This window comes from Pseudorasbora parva, chromosome 2, assembly GCF_024679245.1.
Source record: "Pseudorasbora parva isolate DD20220531a chromosome 2, ASM2467924v1, whole genome shotgun sequence".
NCBI classification, from domain to species: Eukaryota; Metazoa; Chordata; class Actinopteri; order Cypriniformes; family Gobionidae; genus Pseudorasbora; species Pseudorasbora parva.
The window spans coordinates 16,085,560-16,109,051 of record NC_090173.1 but is presented as its reverse complement, the minus strand read 5'-3'; the positions used below and the strand labels follow the sequence as shown (position 1 = coordinate 16,109,051).

The 23,492-nt window shown below is 37.7% G+C and overlaps 1 protein-coding gene across 1 annotated transcript; it reads left to right on the top strand.

Moving 5' to 3' along the window:
- Positions 1 to 20,054: 20,054 nt before the first annotated feature.
- rasd4 (rasd family member 4) lies at positions 20,055 to 21,047 on the top strand. Its single transcript, XM_067428791.1, has one exon. The coding sequence runs from the start codon at positions 20,217 to 20,219 to the stop codon at positions 20,841 to 20,843; it is 627 nt and encodes a 208-aa protein (XP_067284892.1). The 5' UTR covers positions 20,055 to 20,216; the 3' UTR covers positions 20,844 to 21,047.
- The last annotated feature ends 2,445 nt before the right edge of the window (positions 21,048 to 23,492 follow it).

Here is a 23,492-nt window from a genome sequence, read left to right as displayed (position 1 = left end):
AATCCTGCTGAATATAAAAGAATAGAAGAGTTCTCACCACTATAACGATAACAGAGGAATGATATTTGTTGTAATCACTTTTGAAATGTTATGAACAATAAAAACATTGACAGCCAGTCAGAATCTATCCTGCTCTAAAAGGTTCGAGCAATTAAAGCGACAGATGACAAAACTGAATAAACAGACCGGCCCTGGTACTTTGGGCCTGAGGACGGGAAATGTTTTCTTGAACATCCTGTGAAATGATATAAAACATCACAATAATAATGAAAAACGTCCTCACTTTTTTCCTCATAATGACCCTTTGATTCCATTCTGTGTGTTTACCGTCGTGTTGTTACTTATGTTTGCCTTACACTGCGATATAAATATATCCCACGGGGTCACCATAGAGAGGGAACTAAACAAAGTCATTAAGACAGATAGAGGCCAAATGTGGCAATTCACTGGAACTGGATCATTGCACTCACCTCTAACCCAAATCAAAGAAAGAACACATCATAATCCATAGGCCTGGGTTAGATAATACTATTCCTGTCAAAAAGACAAGTGCTTTGTCTCAGGAGTGAGAGGTAAACTAAGCCACAGTAAGTGTGGAAATGTGTGTGAAATGGAATGGAAGCCTTCTTTAAAATCCATTACAGTCAACATGAAATCAAAATACACCGTTTTCTTAAAGGGGTCATATGACAGCCCTAAAGTAGGGCCGGGACTTTAACGCGTTAATTAAGATTAATTACGCAAAAAAATAAATAACATAATTTTAACCACACTTATTTTTGCACCCCGGAACGTTTTTCAATGAATGAGTTTCGACGGACCGATTATACTGGAACACCAGCTAGCGTTCACGAGTCACGACAACAACAAACCACAGTGAACATGAACGAAGAAGCTGATGAGAGCACTTTGCTTGACCCCGTGGATGGGAAATTTTGTTTTTCGAAATTTTGAAAGGATGGAAGCATCGACAAGAGCATGGTTGTGTGCAAGCTATACAACAAGGAATTTGCATATCACCGCAGCACATCGAGACTCAAATATCACAAATATGCTTTTGCTACACTTAATGGCAAACATTGCGCTGGTCTGCTGGACTGAAATAAATAAACAATATTTTGTTGATTAAGCTTATGTAATAAGTCATTATTCAATGGTATAGTAAAAATCCATGTGAAAAATTACTTCTCACTGGTCTCAGGTCAAATATTTATATGCAATTTAAATGCGATTAATTTCGATTAATTCATTACAAAGCTTCTAATTAATTAGATTAAAAAAATTAATCGAGTCCCGGCCCTACTCTAAAGAACATTATTTTGTGTATTTGGTTTAATGCAATGTGTTTACATGGTTTTGGGTTTACGCCTGTTGCGATTGGTCAATACAATCGACTGCGTCGACGCTGATAATTAGTCGACGTCAATATTTTTACTCGACCGGGTAAGTTGGGTAGGATGTGAAATTTTATTAGTACCGGTACTTAAAAAATCTTATAAGAGCAGTATTTCTTAATTTGCGTATATATATATATATATATATATATATATATATATATATATATATATATATATATATATATATATATATATATATATAGACGCAAATTAAGAAATACTGCTCTTATAAGATTTATATATATATATATATATATATATATATATATATATATATATATATATATATATATATATGAGAGAGAGAGAGAATCAGTATATAGTTAATTTACAGAGTGACTTTCTTTTTTTTTTAAGACTAATTGATTATAAAAATAGTCGTTAGTGGCATCCCTATTTAGGTTCAAAAAAGTATTTTTTTTACACATACCGTGCATTATTGTTGGTCATCTATGCACAGCCTTTCTGAAACGCGCCGATTTTTACAAAACTCATCGTTCTGAAAACCGCATTGTGCTCTGATTGACCAGAGATCCAGTGCCCTGTGATTGGCTCAAAAACCTTAAGCGTCACACCCATTACCATATTTGGAACATCAGCTCCCAAAGAAATATTGCAACACGATCTCATGGTCATGCGTATAAATAGTACGATTTTGTAATCTCGTAGAATGTATACGCCAAAATGAGTTTTGGCGTGCGTATGGTACGCGGTTTTTCGCGTGCATATGAGACGCACTTTATGGCGTGCATATGACACGCGCTTGGGTAGGTTTAGGGTGGTGGGGTGGGGGGTTCGTATGTATAATACGACTGGACCAGAATGTATCAGACTGGTAAGTTTGCATTTGTGATCGTAGAAATGACAAACAAGCGCTACTCTATACTGCTCAGCTTGCATTTGAATAGTCAGTAGCAAATTCTTAAAAAATCTGTGAGTCAAAAGCGCCAGACTGTACTCGCAAAGAAGGAATTGCCCCTGTGTTTAGAATCAGGCTTTGAGACCTATTTTGGAAAGCCAAACAAAGTTTTTTGGCCTTCGCAATTCTGCCTTCTTTCTTTGCTTATATGTATTTGGGCGGTGTTAAGAAACTCTGCTCCCATAGACTGAGTTGTTGGGGGTGTGTTTGAACAAAGAGTTTTAGGAGAGCATAGCTGAGCTTTAACTTTTACAAAGAATATCTCTTTGGGTTTGAGACTTTGTAACTCTGTAGATCTTATACATGTACAAACAGCAACATGACATACTCAAGCGAAAGGAAAACAAGACATCGCATCCTATGAGCCTTAATGCCTGATGTTATTGTTTGATTCATCAGTGCATGTTATCCAAAGAAAACATACGTTTATCTAAGTAATCTTTCTTCAAACTCTACTAACTTGCTGCACCTCTGATAAAACATTTATTTTCTTTATTTGAGACATCACCAGGTCTTTTCTGCCACAGAATAAGATATAAAAAAAGATAGCTATTTCTAAAAAAAAAAAATCCCAATTCCGAGTTTATATCTTGCAATTAGTCAGATATACACTCAAAATTGCAAAATATTTGTGAGATAAAACCGCGGAATTACCTTCATTTATTTATACATTTTTACAGAAACAAGCTTTCGTACTTCCAGATCTGTCTCTCAAACAACTTGCCATCATTCTGCGACGAATACCTAATTTATATATATTTTTAAATATTAATTTTTTTAAAAGCTATCCTGCTCACTGAATATCTGTTTCGTAAAAATGTCCGAATATAGCAGAAGGACGCAAACACTGTTTCATGCAGACTTGTCCTGTTTTCAGTTTGTATTATAGGCATCTGAATGAGTATAGTTTGCAGTAAAACATATACTGTAATCAATATAGAGCAAGTATTTACTTACATAAGCATGCTTTATAGCATGATGACACATCCTTAGTCTTTGAAAGGTGATACTGTAGGAGAAAGCATATTTAAAAGAAACCCTGTACGAAATGATTCAACCACCCCTGAAACACAATCTTCTAAAGTTGCATAACTTTTTCATGATATTCACATAATAGGCTGCATAATATTTACTAGATTAGTCTGCACATATGAGAAGACATCTCCTGTTTGACCTCCAGAAGCAAAGGTTGCTCTGAAATATCCAGCACAAACAACACGGAGAAGGCTGTAAACTTCAAGAGTCAAAACCAACATTGCAGCCGCTATCTCTGTTGCCAAGGGGAGTGTGATAGCATCTCATGGATATTCATGCGGAGAAGAAGGAGATAACACTGACAGATTTACAGTGCAACCAGTGTTGTACACTCATTTGAGTTGAGAGCAAAATCCATCCAAGGGGTTGGTTGCTATTCCTGTAGCATTCATCTGTGCTAATCCATACATCTACAGGCTATGTTCTCAAACCTTGGCATATCTGCAGTGCTAATAGCAGTCCTGCTGTCTCTGAGCCTTTCGTGATTACAGACAAGCTGACGAGTCCAGGTTTGTGATGATCCCCGAAATCCGATTTAAGCCCCAAAACAAAACTGGAAACTGGTACTTTCAAACTCATGTTTGATTCATGAATTGAGATTCTCCCAGAATATCAAGTGACTGCGGCTACGTCCACGCTAATCTTGAAAACCGCTTTTTCTCTACATTTTGTTCTTCGGTCCATACTGAGATGGCTTTTTTGTCCAGCGTTTTATTTTTGTAAATAAATGTGGCGGGTCTCCGAGGGCAGGGTTGAAGGTCTGATCCATGGTGATTCGTTACCAAAGTGAATTCCAACCATAAAATATTGTGTGAGTAAGCATAATGCAACTCTTGTGCTAATCTCAGCACATGACGAACCAATGAATCAATCCAAGAATGCCACAACAATTGCTCATTTACATTTATGCATTTGGCAGACGCTTTTATCAAAAGCGACTTACATTGCATTTTTTAAGGTAAATGTTTGTCCGTTCTTGCTCTCCCTGGGCATCGAACCCATGACCTTGGTGTTGCTAGCGCCATGCTCTACTGTTCGAGCTACAGGAAAGCTAAATGATCAATTCCTCCGAGAAGTCCCTGATGGGTAATCCAATACTATGCAAGTTAGAAGATTTTGAAAGGTCTCTAACGAGGTCTGTGAATGAATTAAATGCCACCGGGTGAACTTTCTAGGCTGCAAAAGCCAGGCATTATTTTCTAGAGGTTAATTCAAATATGCAGATTGTTGGTGTTTGTTTTCATCGATTGACCATGTTTAATCATGGTTGTTCGGTCATGAAATGTTTGAGCAATCTGGGATGACTTCGCCATATCAATGAGGTAAGCACTAGGGCCGTCACTTAAATTCACATTGAAATTCACCTTTACTTATTTATTTTTTATTGCAATAGAGACAAAATAGGAAAATATTGTCTGGAAAAAAAAAACTACAGTATTGTTCAAAATAATAGCAGTACAATGTGACTAACCAGAATAATCAAGGTTTTTCGTATATTTTTTTATTGCTACGTGGCAAACAAGTTACCAGTAGGTTCAGTTTGAGACCCAGCATTCATGATATGCACGCTCTTAAGGCTGTGCAATTGGGCAATTAGTTGAAAGGGGTGTGTTCAAAAAAATAGCAGTGTGGCATTCAATCACTGAGGTCATCAATTTTGTGAAGAAACAGGTGTGAATCAGGTGGCCTCTATTTAAGGATGAAGCCAACACTTGTTGAACATGCATTTGAAAGCTGAGGAAAATGGGTCGTTCAAGACATTGTTCAGAAGAACAGCGTACTTTGATTAAAAAGTTGATTAGAGAGGGGAAAACCTATAAAGAGGTGCAAAAAATGATAGGCTGTTCAGCTAAAATGATCTCCAATGCTTTAAAATGGAGAGCAAAACCAGAGAGACGTGGAAGAAAACGGAAGACAACCATCAAAATGGATAGAAGAATAACCAGAATGGCAAAGGCTCAGCCAATGATCACCTCCAGGATGATCAAAGACAGTCTGGAGTTACCTGTAAGTACTGTGACAGTTAGAAGACGTCTGTGTGAAGCTAATCTATTTTCAAGAATGCCCCGCAAAGTCCCTCTGTTTAAAAAAAGGCATGTGCAGAAGAGGTTACAATTTGCCAAAGAACACATCAACTGGTCTAAAGAGAAATGGAGGAACATTTTGTGGACTGATGAGAGTAAAACTGTTCTTTTTGGGTCCAAGGGCCACAGGCAGTTTGTGAGACTACCCCCAAACTCTGAAATCAAGCCACAGTACACAGTGAAGACAGTGAAGCATGGAGGTGCAAGCATCATGATATGGGCATGTTTCTCCTACTATGGTGTTGGGCCTATTTATCGCATACCAGGGATCATGGATCAGTTTGCATATGTTAAAATACTTGAAGAGGTCATGTTGCCCTATGCTGAAGAGGACATGCCCTTGAAACGGTTGTTTCAACAAGACAATGACCCAAAACACACTAGTAAACGGGCAAAGTCTTGGTTCCAAACCAACAAAATTAATGTTATGGAGTGGCCAGCCCAATCTCCAGACCTTAATCCAATTGAGAACTTGTGGGGTGATATCAAAAATGCTGTTTCTGAAGCAAAACCAAGAAATGTGAATGAATTGTGGAATGTTGTTAAAGAATCATGGAGTGGAATAACAGCTGAGAGGTGCCACAAGTTGGTTGACTCCATGCCACACAGATGTCAAGCAGTTTTAAAAAACTGTGGTCATACAACTAAATATTAGTTTAGTGATTCACAGGATTGCTAAATCCCAGAAAAAAAAAATGTTTGTACAAAATAGTTTTGAGTTTGTACAGTCAAAGGTAGACACTGCTATTTTTTTGAACACACCCCTTTCAACTAATTGCCCAATTGCACAGCCTTAAGAGCGTGCATATCATGAATGCTGGGTCTTGTTTGTTTTCTGACAATCTACTGAACCTACTGGTAACTTGTTTGCCACGTAGCAATAAAAAATATACTAAAAACCTTGATTATTCTGGTTAGTCACATTGTACTGATATTATTTTGAACAATACTGTATATGGTTGAAATTGAACAGTTTATTGAACCGTTGGACAAAATATTTATTAATATTTACTTTTTGTTGACTAGAATATTTGATGTATCAAGCTTTGGAGAATATGCAGCTCATACTTGAAGAGGAATTTTTTGTGTCTTCTTATTTTTACAAAAAAATTGATCACAATAAAGGGATAGATCACCCCAAAATGAAAATAAGCCGATGATTTACTTACTCCCAAGCTATCCTAGGTGTGACTTTCTTCTTTCAGATGAATACAATCGGAGTTATATTAAAAATAAATCCTGGCGAATCCAAGCTTTATAATGGGAGTGAATGGCAGCCCAAAATTTGATGATCATGGAGATGAAATCTTACATTACTCTCAATATGGTGAACTGTAAAAAAAAAAAATGTTTAAAACATAAGTTACCTGGTTGCCTTAAATTTTTGACTTCATTTAAATAAAATGAAATAAAAATTAGTACAATGAACATTTTTGAACACATTCAAATATTATTCAAATATTTTGTAAGCATATTGGGTAATTGTGTTTTATTTGTGATGGCACAGTGAAACATGCCATATTGTGCTAATTTCATGATTTATCACACTTTTATGTGGTTCAGATACAATAATATTTTGAGTTTTATATTTACTAAACCAATTTTCTTAATTTTTTTCAACTAAAATTTTTCATTTCAATAAACTCAACATTTTAAGGCAACCAGGTTACTTACTTTATGTTAAGCCAACAAAACATTTTTACAGTGTGCTCAATATGGTGGAACTGAACATGAATCACTCCCATGTTTTCCCAAAGGTTTTACATTACAAATCTAAAATTTCTAAAACTACATTACACATTAAGCCAAACAAATTATACCCTGTTGAGCCAAGACACATCAAGACCAGTCACATGTGAAGCAATATATCACTGATCATCTAACAAAGGCCTCATATTAAGGTCCGAGGAGTTTTAGATGGTAAGCAATCTATTAGTGTTCATAATCAATGTGTTGGATGCAGGAGAAAGATCAATCAATGTGCCTATGATGAGCTACTCCAATGCATATGTGAGCATCTGAACTGGACCTTGGAAAGTCACCTAGGCCGATGAGTCCCGGTTTGTTTTACAGCACATGGACGGCCGTGTACATGTCGACCTGGGATAGTGAAAGCACCAGGATGCAATGTGGGTGAGCTGGTGGAGGCAATGTGATGCTCTGGGACAAGTTCTGCTGGGAAACCTTGGGTCTGGACATTCATGTAGATGTCAATTTGACACGTGCCACCTACCTAAGAATTGTTGCAGAGCATGTACAGCCCTTCGTGACAATCGTGTTCCCTGGGGGAAGTGGTCTATTTCAGGATAACGCACCCTCAGCCTCTGTGGGATGGGCTGGACCAACAAGTTTGATTTACTGCTTCTCCACTTAACAACCTACAGGACTTGAAGGATCTACTGCTAACATCTTGGTGCCAGATGCCACAGCACATAATTATAAAGTATTTACATTGTGATCCCAGGTTTTTTTTTTTTAAATCAGCAGTTATAATACTGTAATTTCAAGGTTATAATCCTCAAGGATGATCAATAAACTGATTCATAACCTTTCAAAACTGAACGGTTTTGAAATCTGCCCATCACAGAAATCTGCACATGCAAGTCATTATTTAGTGTTTTTTTGCGCACAAAAACTATTCTCGTTGCTTCATAAAATAATTGTAGAGCCGCTGTAGTGAGATGGGCTTTGTATTGATGTCTTTAGTGCCTTTATGGGTCTTGAGAGAGGAAATGACATTGGTGTCGATGGAGGCCTTTCTGAGCCATCGGGTTTCAACAAAAATACCTTCATCTGTGTTCCGAAGATGAACGGAGGTCTTACGGGTGTCGAACGACATTAGGCTAAGTAATTAATGACAGCATTTTCATTTTTGGGTGGACCAACCCTTTAAAAAAGAAATATAATTGTAACCACAAAGAAGAAACAACATGTAAGAGGAATTGTTCAATGTGATCTAAACATGATTAAGTCTGTCCTTAACATATGATCCAAAATTACAGTAAAAGGAGGAAATGTCACAGCAGAAAATGGTTAAACAGAAACAGATGATTAAAAAATCAGCAAAACTACCCAGATTTTAAGATCAATCAACTAATAATTTCTGTATTTAAATATATCAACAGTTCATATTTACAGTAGGTCAACATGGACACAAATGCAGCACAAATGGCACTGTTTCCTGAGAATGACCCAAATATGAAATCATTTCAACGTTATTATTTGTATTCAAAGAAAAACACTTTGAAAGATATTATTTCTTAATGAATTCTAGATTTCCCGAGGAAAATGAGCCCATAGTAGAAGTCCTAATACTCCTGCATAAAGAATGAGTCAGCAAAGTCTATCTTCCCTCCACACTTCTATTTTAGGCTCAGAAACGTCAATGGAAGGCCTTTCAAGTCCATATACCACTCCAGCTTTCTTATCATTTGTGGTTTCAGGCCAAAAACTCCTGAATGTCCAAATCAAACAAATCCAATTAAGCCGCATGCCTTCAGAGCTTCTTAAACTAGGTCATCGGTAAAGAGGGTTTTGTGTGCAAATAAAAAATACTCGCGTTAACATTTTTGGATGAGTCATATAGGTCAGTGCCCGGCAGGCTGTGTTCTAAAACAAGCTCCGTCGTCTTTGAGTGTTTCTGCCCATGAGGCAGATGAGAAAAGTGTGGCCGCAGCCGACTGCTTCATCACAGTGAGAACGACGAGAACAGTGAGAACAGTGTTCTCATTACGACAAATAATCGTCAGCTTGATCTGCTTCTCTGCAACCGCAGTTGTAGGTCATCATAAAATGGCTCTGATGGCGGATTACATGGTTTACTGATTTGTGCAGTAGGGCAATAAAATATATATCGCGATAGTCAATTTTCACACGAGGCTTTGATTAAACCCTTAAATGCATGAAAAACTCACTAATAATTATTACATATTCGGGTCTTTAGCGACCCGGATCAATATCTAACACGGATTGATCTCTACCTCTTGTTATAATATAAAACTTTCCTGATATCAGAATAAAAAATTCAAAAGAATTAAATAAAAAATATTTTGTTATCTTGTGGAGCTTGTAAGAGTTCAGTTTGAGCAGATGTTTTCCACCATCATCACTGTCCTCATCAGAGCTCATTTCAGTACATTCAGCATCTGCCTCATATTCACCATCTCAAACATATTCTCAAAACTATCATTTTCAACATCTTCAAAATCAATATTTAGATCTCTGACAGCTTCTTCAGCAGATCCACCATCAGTGACAGTGACAGTAATATCTGATTGTGTTCAGTTCTTGCTCTGCAGTAAATCTCTGAGCCATCTCAAGTTTTGCTGATGATTCTTCCTATTCTTTTGTTTTCTGCCTGCGGTGACTGTGAGTGAAACGTCACTTCATCATTGTGTATTTTAGACATTTCCACCTTGAGGAGGAGTAGGGGTGAATTGCACTTATTCAGTCATTAGAGATTCAATTATTGTTGTGCAGAAAAAATATACTTACACTGATACACACCTCGGGTCATTATTGACCCTATCCAATTAAAAAAAAAAGAAGGGTAGTGTATGATGTCCAGGGTTTGACATCCTGGGTCGTGTCATTTACATATGTGTAGATCATGAAGGTTTCAGAGTCTCAATTAATGTAGCTGCTTTCCCACTGTCGGCAAGCAATGGTTCCAGTTATATTTCCACTTAAAGGTGCAGTGTGTGATTTTTTTAGCGGCATCTAGCAGTGAGGTTGTGAATGGCAAAGACCACCCCTGCCCAGAGCAGTTTGTCCGTTTAGGGCTACTGTAGATTTGTGTATTTGTGGTGCAAATTGCAGATTTCACTGTAAGGGGACCCGTGGTGTATGAAGATAGAAATGGCTCATTCTAAAGGAAAAAAAAAATAATACAAAATAACGCTTCATTATGCATGTTGAAAGCATGGTTATGTATATTACACTGCATTTTTGTCAAGTATTACACACTGCCGGGGCCGGTTCCGGTCCGAGTCCACCCAATCATCAGCCTTGTCCACCCAATCAGAATTTAGGAACTGATAGAGCTCATTTGTTTTTGTGAATTGTGCATTGATTAAAACAATCTGAGGTCGTCTAGGTGTTAAAAGTTTTTATTAAGGGCTGTAGAATGGCCCAAAAAAAATCACATTTGCAGTACTTTTTTCCCCCTTTATTAACTAAAAGGAATGATGCGGCGCATTATGGCTACTCACACGCTTCAGTCTGTAGCAGAAAAGCAAAGACTGCAAACGGCAGAAATATTTGTGTGCTATAAGGTGTGAATTAAGATGAGTTGTATTTGTGAAAATGTATCTTGTAAATATTAATATACAGCCCTGATTTGATTTGTGATTCATGATAAGTTGAAAGTAGCTATAAAAAACTAGCTCATTTAAGAAAGTTTATTTCATTGACAGAGCTTGAATAATGTAGCTAAGTGTTTAAAATGCAAATGCATTTTGAAAGTTGAAACCTTACCCTCGTTGGCTTGCTGTTAAAGCTGTTAACTGTATATGAGGCAAACTGATTGTTTGAATAACAGCACTGAAATAAAAATGCACTGTTTATCTTTTAATCAGGCCATTCACACAGGACGTGTTTTTGCGGTTAAAAATCCTACCTACCTTACCTACCTACCTACCTACCTACCTACCTACCAACCAACCAACCAACCACACCCACCCCCCCACTCCCTATAGGTGCCTAGAACCGGGCCTGCACACTCCACCTTTATGCTTGGTACGGCTAATATTTAAAACCATTCGCAGCCTGGAATACTCATCACAGTGTTTATGTAATTCACTTTTGAGCTCGTTGGCTGGGTTATTGACCATTTTTTGAAAGGCCCTTTGGAAAAAAGATGAAAGGGAAAATATACGTCTGCCACCAAGGCTGCAATAATAGTAGACGGTCACTGTGCTCTTGATATATAAATGAACATTCAGAATAAGGACTATTGAACTGAATTTGCCTCTGCTGCAGCGGAAACACTTTGCACAACTGTTCTGTCATTGTCGTAATAAAATGCAGATGCAAGAGGCTGACACATCACAGTGATCCGCCTGGGTCGGATGTGTCATTTCAGCTGAAGCTGGTCTTTCAGATACATCCACAGTCAGCACTGGAGACGGTAAATGTAAAAGATGTCGAGCAGGAATAGGATCTTTTGATGAATTTTGTCCGGTCAACACATGCCTGGTCTGGTCTTGCTTATCACACTTTGAAACATTAAACTACTTATATTTGACCCGACAATCAGGAACCGCATGGATAGAAACACTGCTTATCTTATGTCACTGTCTCTTTAAACCATTATGTATGAAATGTATTAGGTGTCATTAACTGGCTTTTTTATTTTTTATATATTTTTTGTCTGAGGTTAACTAATGTTCATGTGGTTTTTACATTCAGAAACATCATAATGAATTAGTAATAGGACATTTTCTACACTGGTTTTGAGGCTCTCTCCTGAACGCTTGGTTTCGATGGGTGTGCCGCACTGAAGACCTGGAACTAAACCACTAAACTAAATATTTGCATATTTAATGAGCTTCTGCTCCCATCACAGTCAGTTTATGTGAGGGAGGGGTTGTTTTAAAAGCGGAAACCGGAATGATTCTCTCACAGGGCTCGTAAAACATCTTTTATCAAACAAACACAATGATTTATTTCTCATCCACCCGTGATTGATTGGAATATTATTTTTTTATTACTTGGCCCGCTCGATCAGTGGATATAAGCACGAACCGTGTGCGTACACACACACACACACACACACACACACACACACACACACACACACAAGAAATATTATTTCCTTATTTAAGATTCACCGGCCTGGTGACAGGCTTATGTTTTTGTAGCCCATCTGGAAAACACAGTCCCCCCGAGACGTTAGGTTTTGCGAGCCCTGGCCCATACATGTCCGAGTCTGACTTGTAACATTATGGTTTCATTGTGATTCGGGGTCAGAGTCTGCACCAACAAATAAGGGACTCTCCAGTCTGTGACAGCGTGCTAAGGTATGTTCTGTTAAACACTTACACACAATCAAAACGATCTGTAACAATGCAATACTATCACATATAAAAAAACATGTTTTACTCACATAAGTGTGTTGCACCATTCCTGTCAGCAAGGTTATTATAGTTTTGCTTTTTGAAATTAGTTTTTATTTTAGTATCGTTTTCAATTTTGCTACAAATTTCAGTTTAGTTTTAGTTAGTTTTACAAATGGTTTTGCTAGTTTTAGTTTAGTTTTTATTTTGCAAATACATTTCTATTTAGTTTTTATTTATTTAGTTTCAGTTTTAGTTTTAGTAATTATAGTTTAGCAGAGTTACCATAATGAAGTGTAGAGACCAAATCAAGGTTTTTAATTTCAGCAAAGTTTAATGTTTGCACAGATTAGAGTTTATTCTTACTAAACATCCTTAAGTGAAATAACTTGATAAACAAGCATTATTGTTTATACCCAGGGAGGTCTTACAAAACATGCATAAAGTTGGGTCTTCACCTTTGAGCAAAAAAGCTTGAGTCAAACTATGACCTATACAAACAACGATCTGGAGATTAAAAATGAAATAAATTATATTTTGATATTAAAAAAATATATTTGATATTTTTGACATAGATCCTCTGAATATTAGCCTATCTTAAAGAATAAAATAAATGCAACGTAAAAAATATAAAAGTAAAAATTATAAATTCCAGACAAACTCATTCATAACAAAGATGAAATATTGTTAAACAATTAAAAGCTTATTTTCATTTCTTCAGTAGTACAATGTAGACTAGCAGTGTAAGACCACAGCTATAGTCATCTGAATACAGCCAACACACACTGTTGTGCTCTGTGTGTGTGTGTTGTGCTATAATTGTAAAGGGGACCAATGTCCTTACTTATCTAGTAAAATATTATGATAACTGACTAGTGAGGACATTTGACTGGTCCTCACTAGCTAAAAAGGCTTATAAATCGGCCAAAACATGTTTTTATTTAAATCTATTGTTTTGCACGTTCTTGGGATGGGTAGGTTTAGGGATAGGGATTGGGTTAGGGGATATAAAATATCATTAACCTGATATAAAATCAATGGAAGTCCATGCAATGTCCTCACTTATATATAGTGAAACAAACACGTGTGTGTGTGTGTGTGTGTGTGTGTCCTGGTATTCCCTACTTTGTGGGGAAATGTCTCCACACAGATAATAATATTAGTAGTAGTAAATGATTATGAAAACACCTTTGAGCCTGTCAATATTATGCAAACATGAAATCTCAAACGGACAGTAGGCTAGTACTTGCTATTAGTTGCTGACTTTTGTGCCTGCGTCTCTCGTCGCGTAAGAAACGGCATTCTAAAACAGTGAGCTTAAGTTAAAAGAAGTTCAACGTGCATCTCATTACCTTGTGTTATTTCCCATTTCACTGCCACGGACGCATTGATTCTTTGTGAACTGCCGTTTAGCGATGTGTTGCCTCTCTGCACGTGTCCGTCACTCAGATCACTTCACGCGCCGTAGCGCATATATACAGACACTCCCTCAACCGCCACTGTCAGATTCTCCACCACATTAAAGAGAGCTTATTAATAACGAAAACGAATATTTATTTTTGCTAATTATTATTTTATTTCAGTTAGTTTTTTAGTAAGAGTAGTTAGTTTCGTTTAGTTTTAGTTTTTTATTTATTCAGATTTTTTAATTTTATTTCAGTTTACGAAAATGTTTTTTGACCAATAGTTTTAGTCTTAGTTTCAGTTTTCGTTTACGAAAATAACCTTGCCTGTCAGATCCAATATAGAAGGCACAGCATTGTGTTTTAATCTCAATATGTCTGTAAATCCAGTGTCGACCTGTGTTTTATTTACAAATGATTCCGCGGTGAAATGAAGCAAAAAAAAAAAAAAAAAAACGTCCACACATTCCTAACATTAGAATCGAGTCGGTGGGTGGGGCTACAGAAGCAGGAGTACATATTTATCTGTAGAGGCGACGTTTTCCCCTTCTAATACGTCATTGATTTGAGAGCTCTCGATTTCTGGGCCTGGGGTCAATAAAAGCTTTTCTTTGACTGACAAGGAAGTTTTCAGCTCTGAAACTTACAGGATATTCTTATATCACAATGAACTTTTATATATCAAAGGCTCAAGGGAAAACTTGGTAAACCAATTAAAATTGGACTGACCATAGGGTTGGCCAACCAGTAAATTGAATGTTCATGATATAATAACGATGGGATTCCTGAAATCAAGCACAAATTCGTATTGAATTGTTTTTTATTTATATATTTATTTAAATTTTTTGCCACTAAGTTTCCTTAAGACTAGAGCATGTCATACATTAGACTAGTTTTGTCATCCGTTTGTGTTGAAAATGTTAAAAATATTTTACGCTTACTGTACAATTTTTGGTACAATAATTAGCAAGTAAATCTATTTAGTACATTTTTTTAAAAGCGCCCCCTTCAGGTTCTAGTCATTTTGCTGAGAATTCTGTAATGTGTTTTATATAGTAAATATAGAGAATTACTATAAACCACTTATACTTATCAAATTTACTTGATTATCCATTCATAATTTCTATATATATATATTTGTATGGGCCTCTGAATAATATTGAGGCGTTTGAGCTCCATATTCTAACTATTTTATTTGAGCCATAAAAGCCTGATGATAATATGATATAATATGATACTTAACAAAAACACATAGGCCTATGCACACTTCCATTAAAGACTTTTATATTTAACCGGTTTCATTTTTAAAGAAAAGTATTTCTCTAACTTTTACAGGCTTTACAGGTTCAATAGCTTCTCTGGCAAAAACGCATTAGAGCATATCATCTCAATTAATTTCCATGAACCAGGTCAAACTACCTATTTCAATGAATTTATTCAAAACTTCTATCATGTATTATAACTTTTCATATATTAAAATGTAAAGTACCTATATATATATATATATATATATATATATATATATATATATATATATATATATATATATATATATATATATATATTTTTTTTTTTTTTTTTTTTTTTAATTAATTAATTTATTTTTTTTACGTTTACTGCCATGTATTGATATATTGGTGCATAGAAATTTGTTGCATGCATAAAATGGTTAAATCAATCAATTCATTGATGGAAAAACTATATTTTTTATCTATATAACATTGACTTTTTTGCATTCTCCATCTCTCATTGGCTAGACATTAAAATAAATCAAGCTCAAACTCTACAAACCCATACTTCACTTCCTTTGTGATCTAATCAGTAAACTAATGTTCACAAACCGATGAGAGGACATCTAAAAAAAATAATCCAATCAGTTGTTGCTGAAATCTCTGAGCATCGTATCTATACAGACCTCCAAACTCCAGAACGTATTTCCATTTTTATTTAAAAGCATCATTAAAATGCAAATTATGTAAGAATGTAGATTTAATCTGCAAGATCACTTACATTGCACATTTGCTTTTTGAACAGATATGCTCGACTTGAACAGAAAATGAAAGGTTTCTAAGTAGAAACAATATAGAGAAAAGGATGAATTTTAACACAATGAGTGTGTGTCATATTCACACATGCTCTGAACTGAGCCTTAATGAAGGATTTTCAGTGGTGCTTTAACACAAGAGGTCGTGAGACATGAAAGAACAGCTTCTTGAGTGTCAGATGAGCCAAACATTCGAGCACACCAGACTCGGGGGAGGGAGGAGAGAAACTAAAGCAGTAAACCATGAATTACAGTCCTTTTACCACAGCTAAGGCCCATGGGCTGCTCTTAAACTAATCATCAAAGATAAAATGGGTCATTCTTTTTTTATGGAATATTGAAAATATTGACAACCCATCACTCATGAGATCGATCAATAGCAAACCACAACCATCCAATCAATTCCCCATGGACAAAACCATTTATTAGGTATTCTCTTTATTCCAGCAGACACCCCTCTTTTCTCCGTTTGTTTGAAACGGGTGATTCCCTGGAGGTCTGAGGTTTAACTGCTCCATGCCAACCTTTCTCACTCATTGTTGACAGCTAACCTAAGCCACTCCAACATCAGGCGCACACAAAGTAGATGAAGCATTTTTTTTTATTATTATTTATGGACATGGCAAGACACGCACAGGTGAGTGAAGTATGTATGCAAAGTCATCCGGACAGGTCTAAAATATAAACACTTATCATAAAAGGCTTAACAAAAGACAAAAACACATATTGGAAGAAGGATTAATGATATTTTGACATAAGTTCAACATATTGAAAAAACAGTTGCAGTGTATTATTCATTTTACTAATCTGAAATGCTATTAAACCTGACTTTTGTGTGTATTGTATTTATATTGCTTGTGCGAAGCATTTTAAATGGCCATTTTTTAAATGCGCTATATACAACAAACAGGGATAACGTTATGACAGGTGAAGTGAATAACACTGATTATCTCTTCATCACGGCACCTGTTAGTGGGTGGGATATGTTAGGCAGCAAATTAACATTTTGTCCTCAAAGTTGACGAGTTAGAACCAGAAATAAATAGGCAGGCGTAAGGATTTAAGTGAGTTTGACAAGGGCCAAATTGTGATGGCTAGACGACAGGGTCAGAGCATCTCCAAAACTGCAGCTCTTGTGAGGTGTTCCCGTTAGCAGTGGTCAGTGTCTATCAAAAGTGCTCCAAGGAAGGAACAGTGGATGAACCGGTGACAGGGTCATGGGCGGCCAAGGCTCATTGATGCATGTGGTGAGCGAAGGCTACCCGTGCAGTCTGATCAAACAGACGAGCTACTGGAGCTCAAATTGCTCAAGAAGTTAATGCTGGTTCTGATAGAAAGGTGTTAGAATACACAGTGCATCACAGTGTGCAATCGAACGCGGCAACAGTGCGCACGTGACCACCAAAACTGGAACACAGCATTGCCTTATCCAATGAATCACGTTTTCTTTTACATCATGTGGAATCACTTACCTGGGGAACACATGGCACCAGGATGCACTATGGGAAGAAGGCAAGCCAGCAGAGGCAGTGTGATGCTTTGGATAATGTTCTGCTGGTGGGACATCTTGGGTCCTGCCATCCATGTGGATATTACTTTGACACGTACCACCAAAGCATTGTTGCAGACCATGTACTCCCTTTCTTGGAAACGGTATTCCCATGTGGCCTCTTTCAGCAGGACAATGTGCCCTGACACACTTGGCTGCTAACATCTTGGTGCCAGATAACACAGCACACCTTCAGAGGTCTAGAGTCCATGCCTCGAAGGGACAGGAATGTTTTGGGAGGAAAAAAGGGACCAACACAATATTAAGTCAAAATGTCATGCCTGATGAGTGTAAATATGCGTAGTCTTGCCTAAATAAAAACTAGGGCCCAATGTACTGTGCTATATGAAGGAATTTTCTGTGTTGATCTTTTTTTTTCTTTTCTTTTTTTTTACAGGTTTTGTTTTGTGAACTGAATTAGGGTTTTAGGGAAATGTCCGTAAACCTAACGGATAATATCCTTGTTTTTTTGTTTTGTTTTTTTCTTACAGTGATGTGGTTTGTTAAATCAGTGTTTCACAGATTTTTGATCAAGTTGTAAAATTGTAGCCTGACAAGCCAGAGCCACATCAAGATGTTTGGTCTGGAAACTCCCCATTGGCAGGGCTCAATCCGAGGGGCGGGATAAACGGTTGTCTTTCAAACAGCTTGTTGATAGATTAAACTTTCTCCGTATCCGGTCAGCAAAACTCTGAACACATCTTCCCTTCTTAAGAATGACTTCAGTGCCGTTCTTTTCTCAGAGAAAAGCTTAACTCCAAGTCTTCCAGAGTCGTGATCAAAGTTGATTCGAAAGACCGCCGTTCGCCACTTTCTGAGTTTACTAGAAGCCATAGACAGTAAAAGAAAGCTAGAAGCACGCAAGCGCAACTCTGCCGTCATTATGTTAAGCCCCGCCCACCGATTCGGTACACGATGTGATTGGCCTGACCAGAGTTTGGCGTTTACAGCTCAGAAGTGTATTGAGAGTTGCTAGACGATACTCGCGGACAGATTAGATTTGCTGCCGCTAGGGTGCGTCTAGATTTCTAGGCTAGTAAAATTTTGCAATTTTAATCTAATCTTTGAGGACAAAATGTCTCTCTAAAGCCCCTTTCACACTGCGATTCCGGCAAATACACGGATAATGCGACCCGGCATTTGTTCCCGGGCCGCTAGATTTGGTCCATTCACACTGCTTGCGAAATACCGTAAAATGTGCGCTTTCACACACAACCCATAACGGTCCCGGGTCGAGTTGACACGTGACATCCTGATGTGACGTATAATAGCGAGCGATCTCAGCTTCAGCGCAGATAGTAAGGAGCTCCGTGGTCTCGACTTGTGTCCAGTTTGCGCACATTTCTGCTTGTTTAATTTTAGTTTCTTTTGTATACGAACACTCTCTGCATTTAAAACACTGACTAGCACTTCTGGCACTGCAGGGTTGTATTATTGAAAAAACAAGCTCTAGGAGTCGCACAATAACTACGTACACGTTGCGGCATTAGTTTCGGCTTTTGTTCACACAGCGCTCGTCCCGGATTGAACACCGCAATGTTACTAGGTCCCCGACCCGGGTTCAATTCGGTAATCAATTCCGGGACGTGGTTGCTTTCACACAGAAGGCGACCCGGCAATGTTTCGGGAATATTGCGGGTCCGACGTGCAGTGTGAAAGAGGCTTCACGCACACACACACATTAACGTCTGGAATCTTTGTGGGTACTCTCAATAGACGTAATGGTTTTTATACTGTACAAACTGTATATTCTCTTCCCTTAATGAAAATGTTTACATTTTCACACACAACAAATAGATATTTTATAAGATTTATAAGCTTGTTTCCCTTATGGGATTGAATTATCCTTGAAGGACGCATGTAACACAAACAAACAAGGTATCATCAATCTTGGAAGCCAACACATTAAGAATAAAGCTCACTGAGTTTTGTAACAGAGCTAGGGTGCAGTATAGATAAGCCTTCTGCTTTAATGACTGCTGCTGTTTTGGTTACTTGACTTTCAAACCTTCCGCAATAATTAAATCACATAAAATAATAACCAACCAGCATTTATCATGCAGCCTTCTCACAGGACTCAGATAATTCACTCTTAAAAACAAAGATTATTTATTGGTTTCTATGGTTCTATGAAGAACCTGTAACATCCACAGAATATTCACATTCCAAAAAAAGGTGTCTTTATAGTGGAAAAGGGTGAAAAATGTTTATTTTAAGAGACATTCACTGAAAGATTCTTATGAACCAAATATGATTCTCCTACTGCATGGTGATACACATACTAGGCTACACAGTGTGCATGCAAATGTATAAACTGCCAAGACGCTCTAGGCAAATTAAATTCACACATTTCAAACCTGACAACCGCTGTATCCAAGGCGCACACATCTGACAGCTCTCCACTACATCACCTCTCCTTCAACAGCAAGAGCTTGTATCTCATCTGCATGGAGTCTTGTCATTGGCCAGAGGTTTAACAACAGGAGATGCTTCCACATGCTGATTGGGTGAGCTCTGCAGAGGGCTTGGAATCCCTGCGATCGAGAGGCCATAAATAGGGCACGAGAACACGCAAAACACAGATGCAGCTGAAACCATTTGACATCTCACACGCTCTGAGACTGCCACAATCAAAAGATCCACGAGTTTGAAGTCTTCACAGGGAGCTGCAGGGGAAACGGGCAAATCCGAACTCTCAGACTTACATAGAGAGCTTGTGTACTGGGAATCATGTCTCTGGAAGTCAAGGAAAAGACAGAGGTGCGATTGGTGTTCATGGGAGCCGCAGGTGTCGGAAAGACAGCCCTGATTAAGCGCTTCCTACAAGACAGCTTTGAGCCCAAACACCGGCGCACAGTAGAGGAGCTCCACAGCAAGGAGTACGAGGTGGCTGGAGTCAAAGTGACCATTAACATCATGGACACGAGCGGAAGCTACTCCTTCCCAGCCATGAGGAAGCTCTCCATCCAAAACGGAGATGCCTTCGCCCTTGTCTACTCCGTGGATGACCCCGAGTCGCTAGAAGCCGTCAAGAGCCTCCGCGAGGAAATCCTGGAGGTCAAGGAGGACAAGTTCACGCCCATCGTAGTGGTGGGCAACAAGAAAGACCGACTGCATGAACGAAGGGTGTCTGCGGACGACGTGCTGGCGAAGGTGGAGATGGACTGGAACAACTGCTTCCTGGAGGCCTCGGCCAAAGAAAACGAAAACGTGATGGAGGTGTTCAAGGAGCTGCTCCAGCAAGCCAACCTCCCGAGCCGCCTCAGCCCGGCTTTGCGTCGTCGCAGAGAGACCTTTCCCAAGGACACGGGTCTACGGCCACCCATGAACAAGACCAACAGCTGTTCCGTCTCCTAGAGCCACAAAGAAAAAGACAATTGAGAACGGAAAGGGGTTGCGTTGCTTCTCAGCGCCGATGTTGAAGCGAAGCGGTGATGTGGAAGGCTTTTTGAAGGCACCTAAAGATGCTTTTGTTACATAGCAAAACTTCCCATAATCCTGCTCCAAAATCAACATCCACCAAAGTGATGAAAAGAAAAAGGATAAAGATCACAGACAAAGGGGAGAATGATCAAAAGACAATGTGCAAAGAATCTGTTGAATGTTTTGAGTGATATTGAGTTCCTGAAGTTCAGTTGTGTGATCTGTGTAAGCTACGTCAACATTCAAACCATATATGTTAAAATATTCAGACTTTATTTGTACAGCATTGCAATATTGCAATGTCATAAATGTTTTTTGTAAACATAATTTGACTGTAACACATTCATTGGTTTACAAATCATTGCACCAAGTATTCAAGTCACCGTGTTCAGTTGCATACACCATCAGAATATGTGCTTGGCGCTGTGCACATGCACTTTTACTCTGTCAAAAACTCATATGATGCACTGATGTCTTTGTTTTGTTTTTCTATTTCTAACTTGTAAAAGAAAAATAAATAACTAATTGCACCTCAAAGGCTTTCTGTCAGCAGTTATGTTGAAAATTGGAAATGTGTCGAAGTACAATCTTGTCTTAATGTCTTTAAGTGTATATATTTATGTATTTATTTTGTGTGTATTTTTATTTATTTATTCTGACATCTTTCTATCAAAACCAGCATTAACTTTTTGAGCAATTTGAGCTATAGTAGCTCGTCTGTTTGATCGGACCACACGGGTCAGCCTTCGCTTCCCACGTGCATCAATGAGCCTTGGCCGCCCATGACCCTGCCGCCGGTTCACCACTGCTCCTTCTATTCACTTCATCTGTCAGTGGTCATAATTTTATGCCTAAATATTTGTACTGGGAAACAAGTATCCTGTACAGTGCTTTAAAAAATAATGTACCAATAAAATACTTTTGGAGTTTGCATATGCATCATATGTATTAATGTATTGTATATTTGTCCTCAAACTAATTTAAAGTATCTAAGTAGAAGTTATTAGATGAGTTTTAATATAATGAGAAATTAATTCAGCCAAGTGTACCCAAAACTGGTTCCAGTCTGCTAGCATTATCACATTTTTCATGCAAACTGTATTTCAATCAGTCCTAAAATCCAGAAGGCAACCATAAACCCTATAAAACCAACCATAAAATAGTGGATACTACAGCACAAATTCCATGTTTGTGAGTATGCCGTGCACGTCCTACAGGAATTGCTAAATATTGCCACCTTGTGGTGCATCGACTGACTTTAAGCTTCTCACTTCACCCGCTTTGGGTATAATATGATATGAATGCAGTGAACAATAAAAGCAACGAGGAAATGTGTGCGGCGTAAAACAAAGGCCTATTGTAGCTTAGACACCCAACAGGATGTAAGGTAGTTCCTAAAACATTCAATGAATGACCTATTGAATGAAAGTCTAGAGCCTGTTTTTACATGTTGCATCTGCAGCACATCATAAACTTTTACAGTGACCCACTTCTGTATAACAATGAAGTGCTACAGAAAATAAAGTGGGTTACCACATTAAGTATTTCCTTTAATATAAGCCATAAAATAAACGGTTATCCAGAGTGACACTGAGAAGTATTAAAAACTTAATTGTCATGAAGTCTAGATTTACATAAGGGGGCCTTGTAGAACTCACACACTGGAATATGTTTTAGTTTTTTTCAGGTTTGTGTGTCTGTAGGTAAGTAGGTATTATATAGATGGGTGTGTGGCTTTCCTAATCAAGTCCATTCAGTATAATCAAACACAGCAGGACTCAAATGAACGTGTAGAACCATCTAAAAGATGATCAGAAGAAATGGACAGCACCTGAGTTAAATACATGAGTATTACACCAAAGGGTCTGAATACTAAGGAACATGTGATATTTCAGGTTTTTTTAATAAATCTGCAAAAATGTCAACAATTGTTTTTCTGTCAACATGGGGTGCTGGGTGTACATTAATGAGAAAAAATTACCTTAAATGTTTCACTTTTTGTTATATTGCAGCCATTTGCTAAAATAATTATAGGGGTGTCTACTTTCTGTACCCTGTGTGTGTGTGTGTGTGTGTGTGTGTGTGTGTGTGTGTGTGTGTGTGTGTGTGTGTATACATATGCGTGTACACTGTCCACACATTCATATATATATATATATATATATATATACATACATACATACATACATACATACATACATACATACATACATACATACACACACACACACACACACACACACACACACTGTATACATACTGAAAACATTTATTACATGCAATTTTATGTTGGATACAGACACACACACAGACATGTCAATGAAGTAAGTAAAAATGTTGAAATGATTTTATTTTGGTATGTTCCTCATACGCCAATAGACTTATATAACACACGTCACATGAAGTATATTGTGGGGTTTTATGTCCATTTTGAAAATCAAGAATTTTGCTTATATGGAAACAAGCAGATCATCTCTTTTTGCATTCCATTTCCATAGAAGTCGGTCAGTCATGCAGGGTTGGAACGACTTTTCTAAGTAAGGTTTCCCAAAATGTCTATGCACTAAAACACAGTTGCCCTTA

Coding starts and splice junctions, on each gene's coding strand:
- rasd4 (XM_067428791.1), top strand. CDS start 20,217: ATGTCTCTGGAAGTCAAGGAAAAGACAGAGGTGCGATTGGTGTTCATG.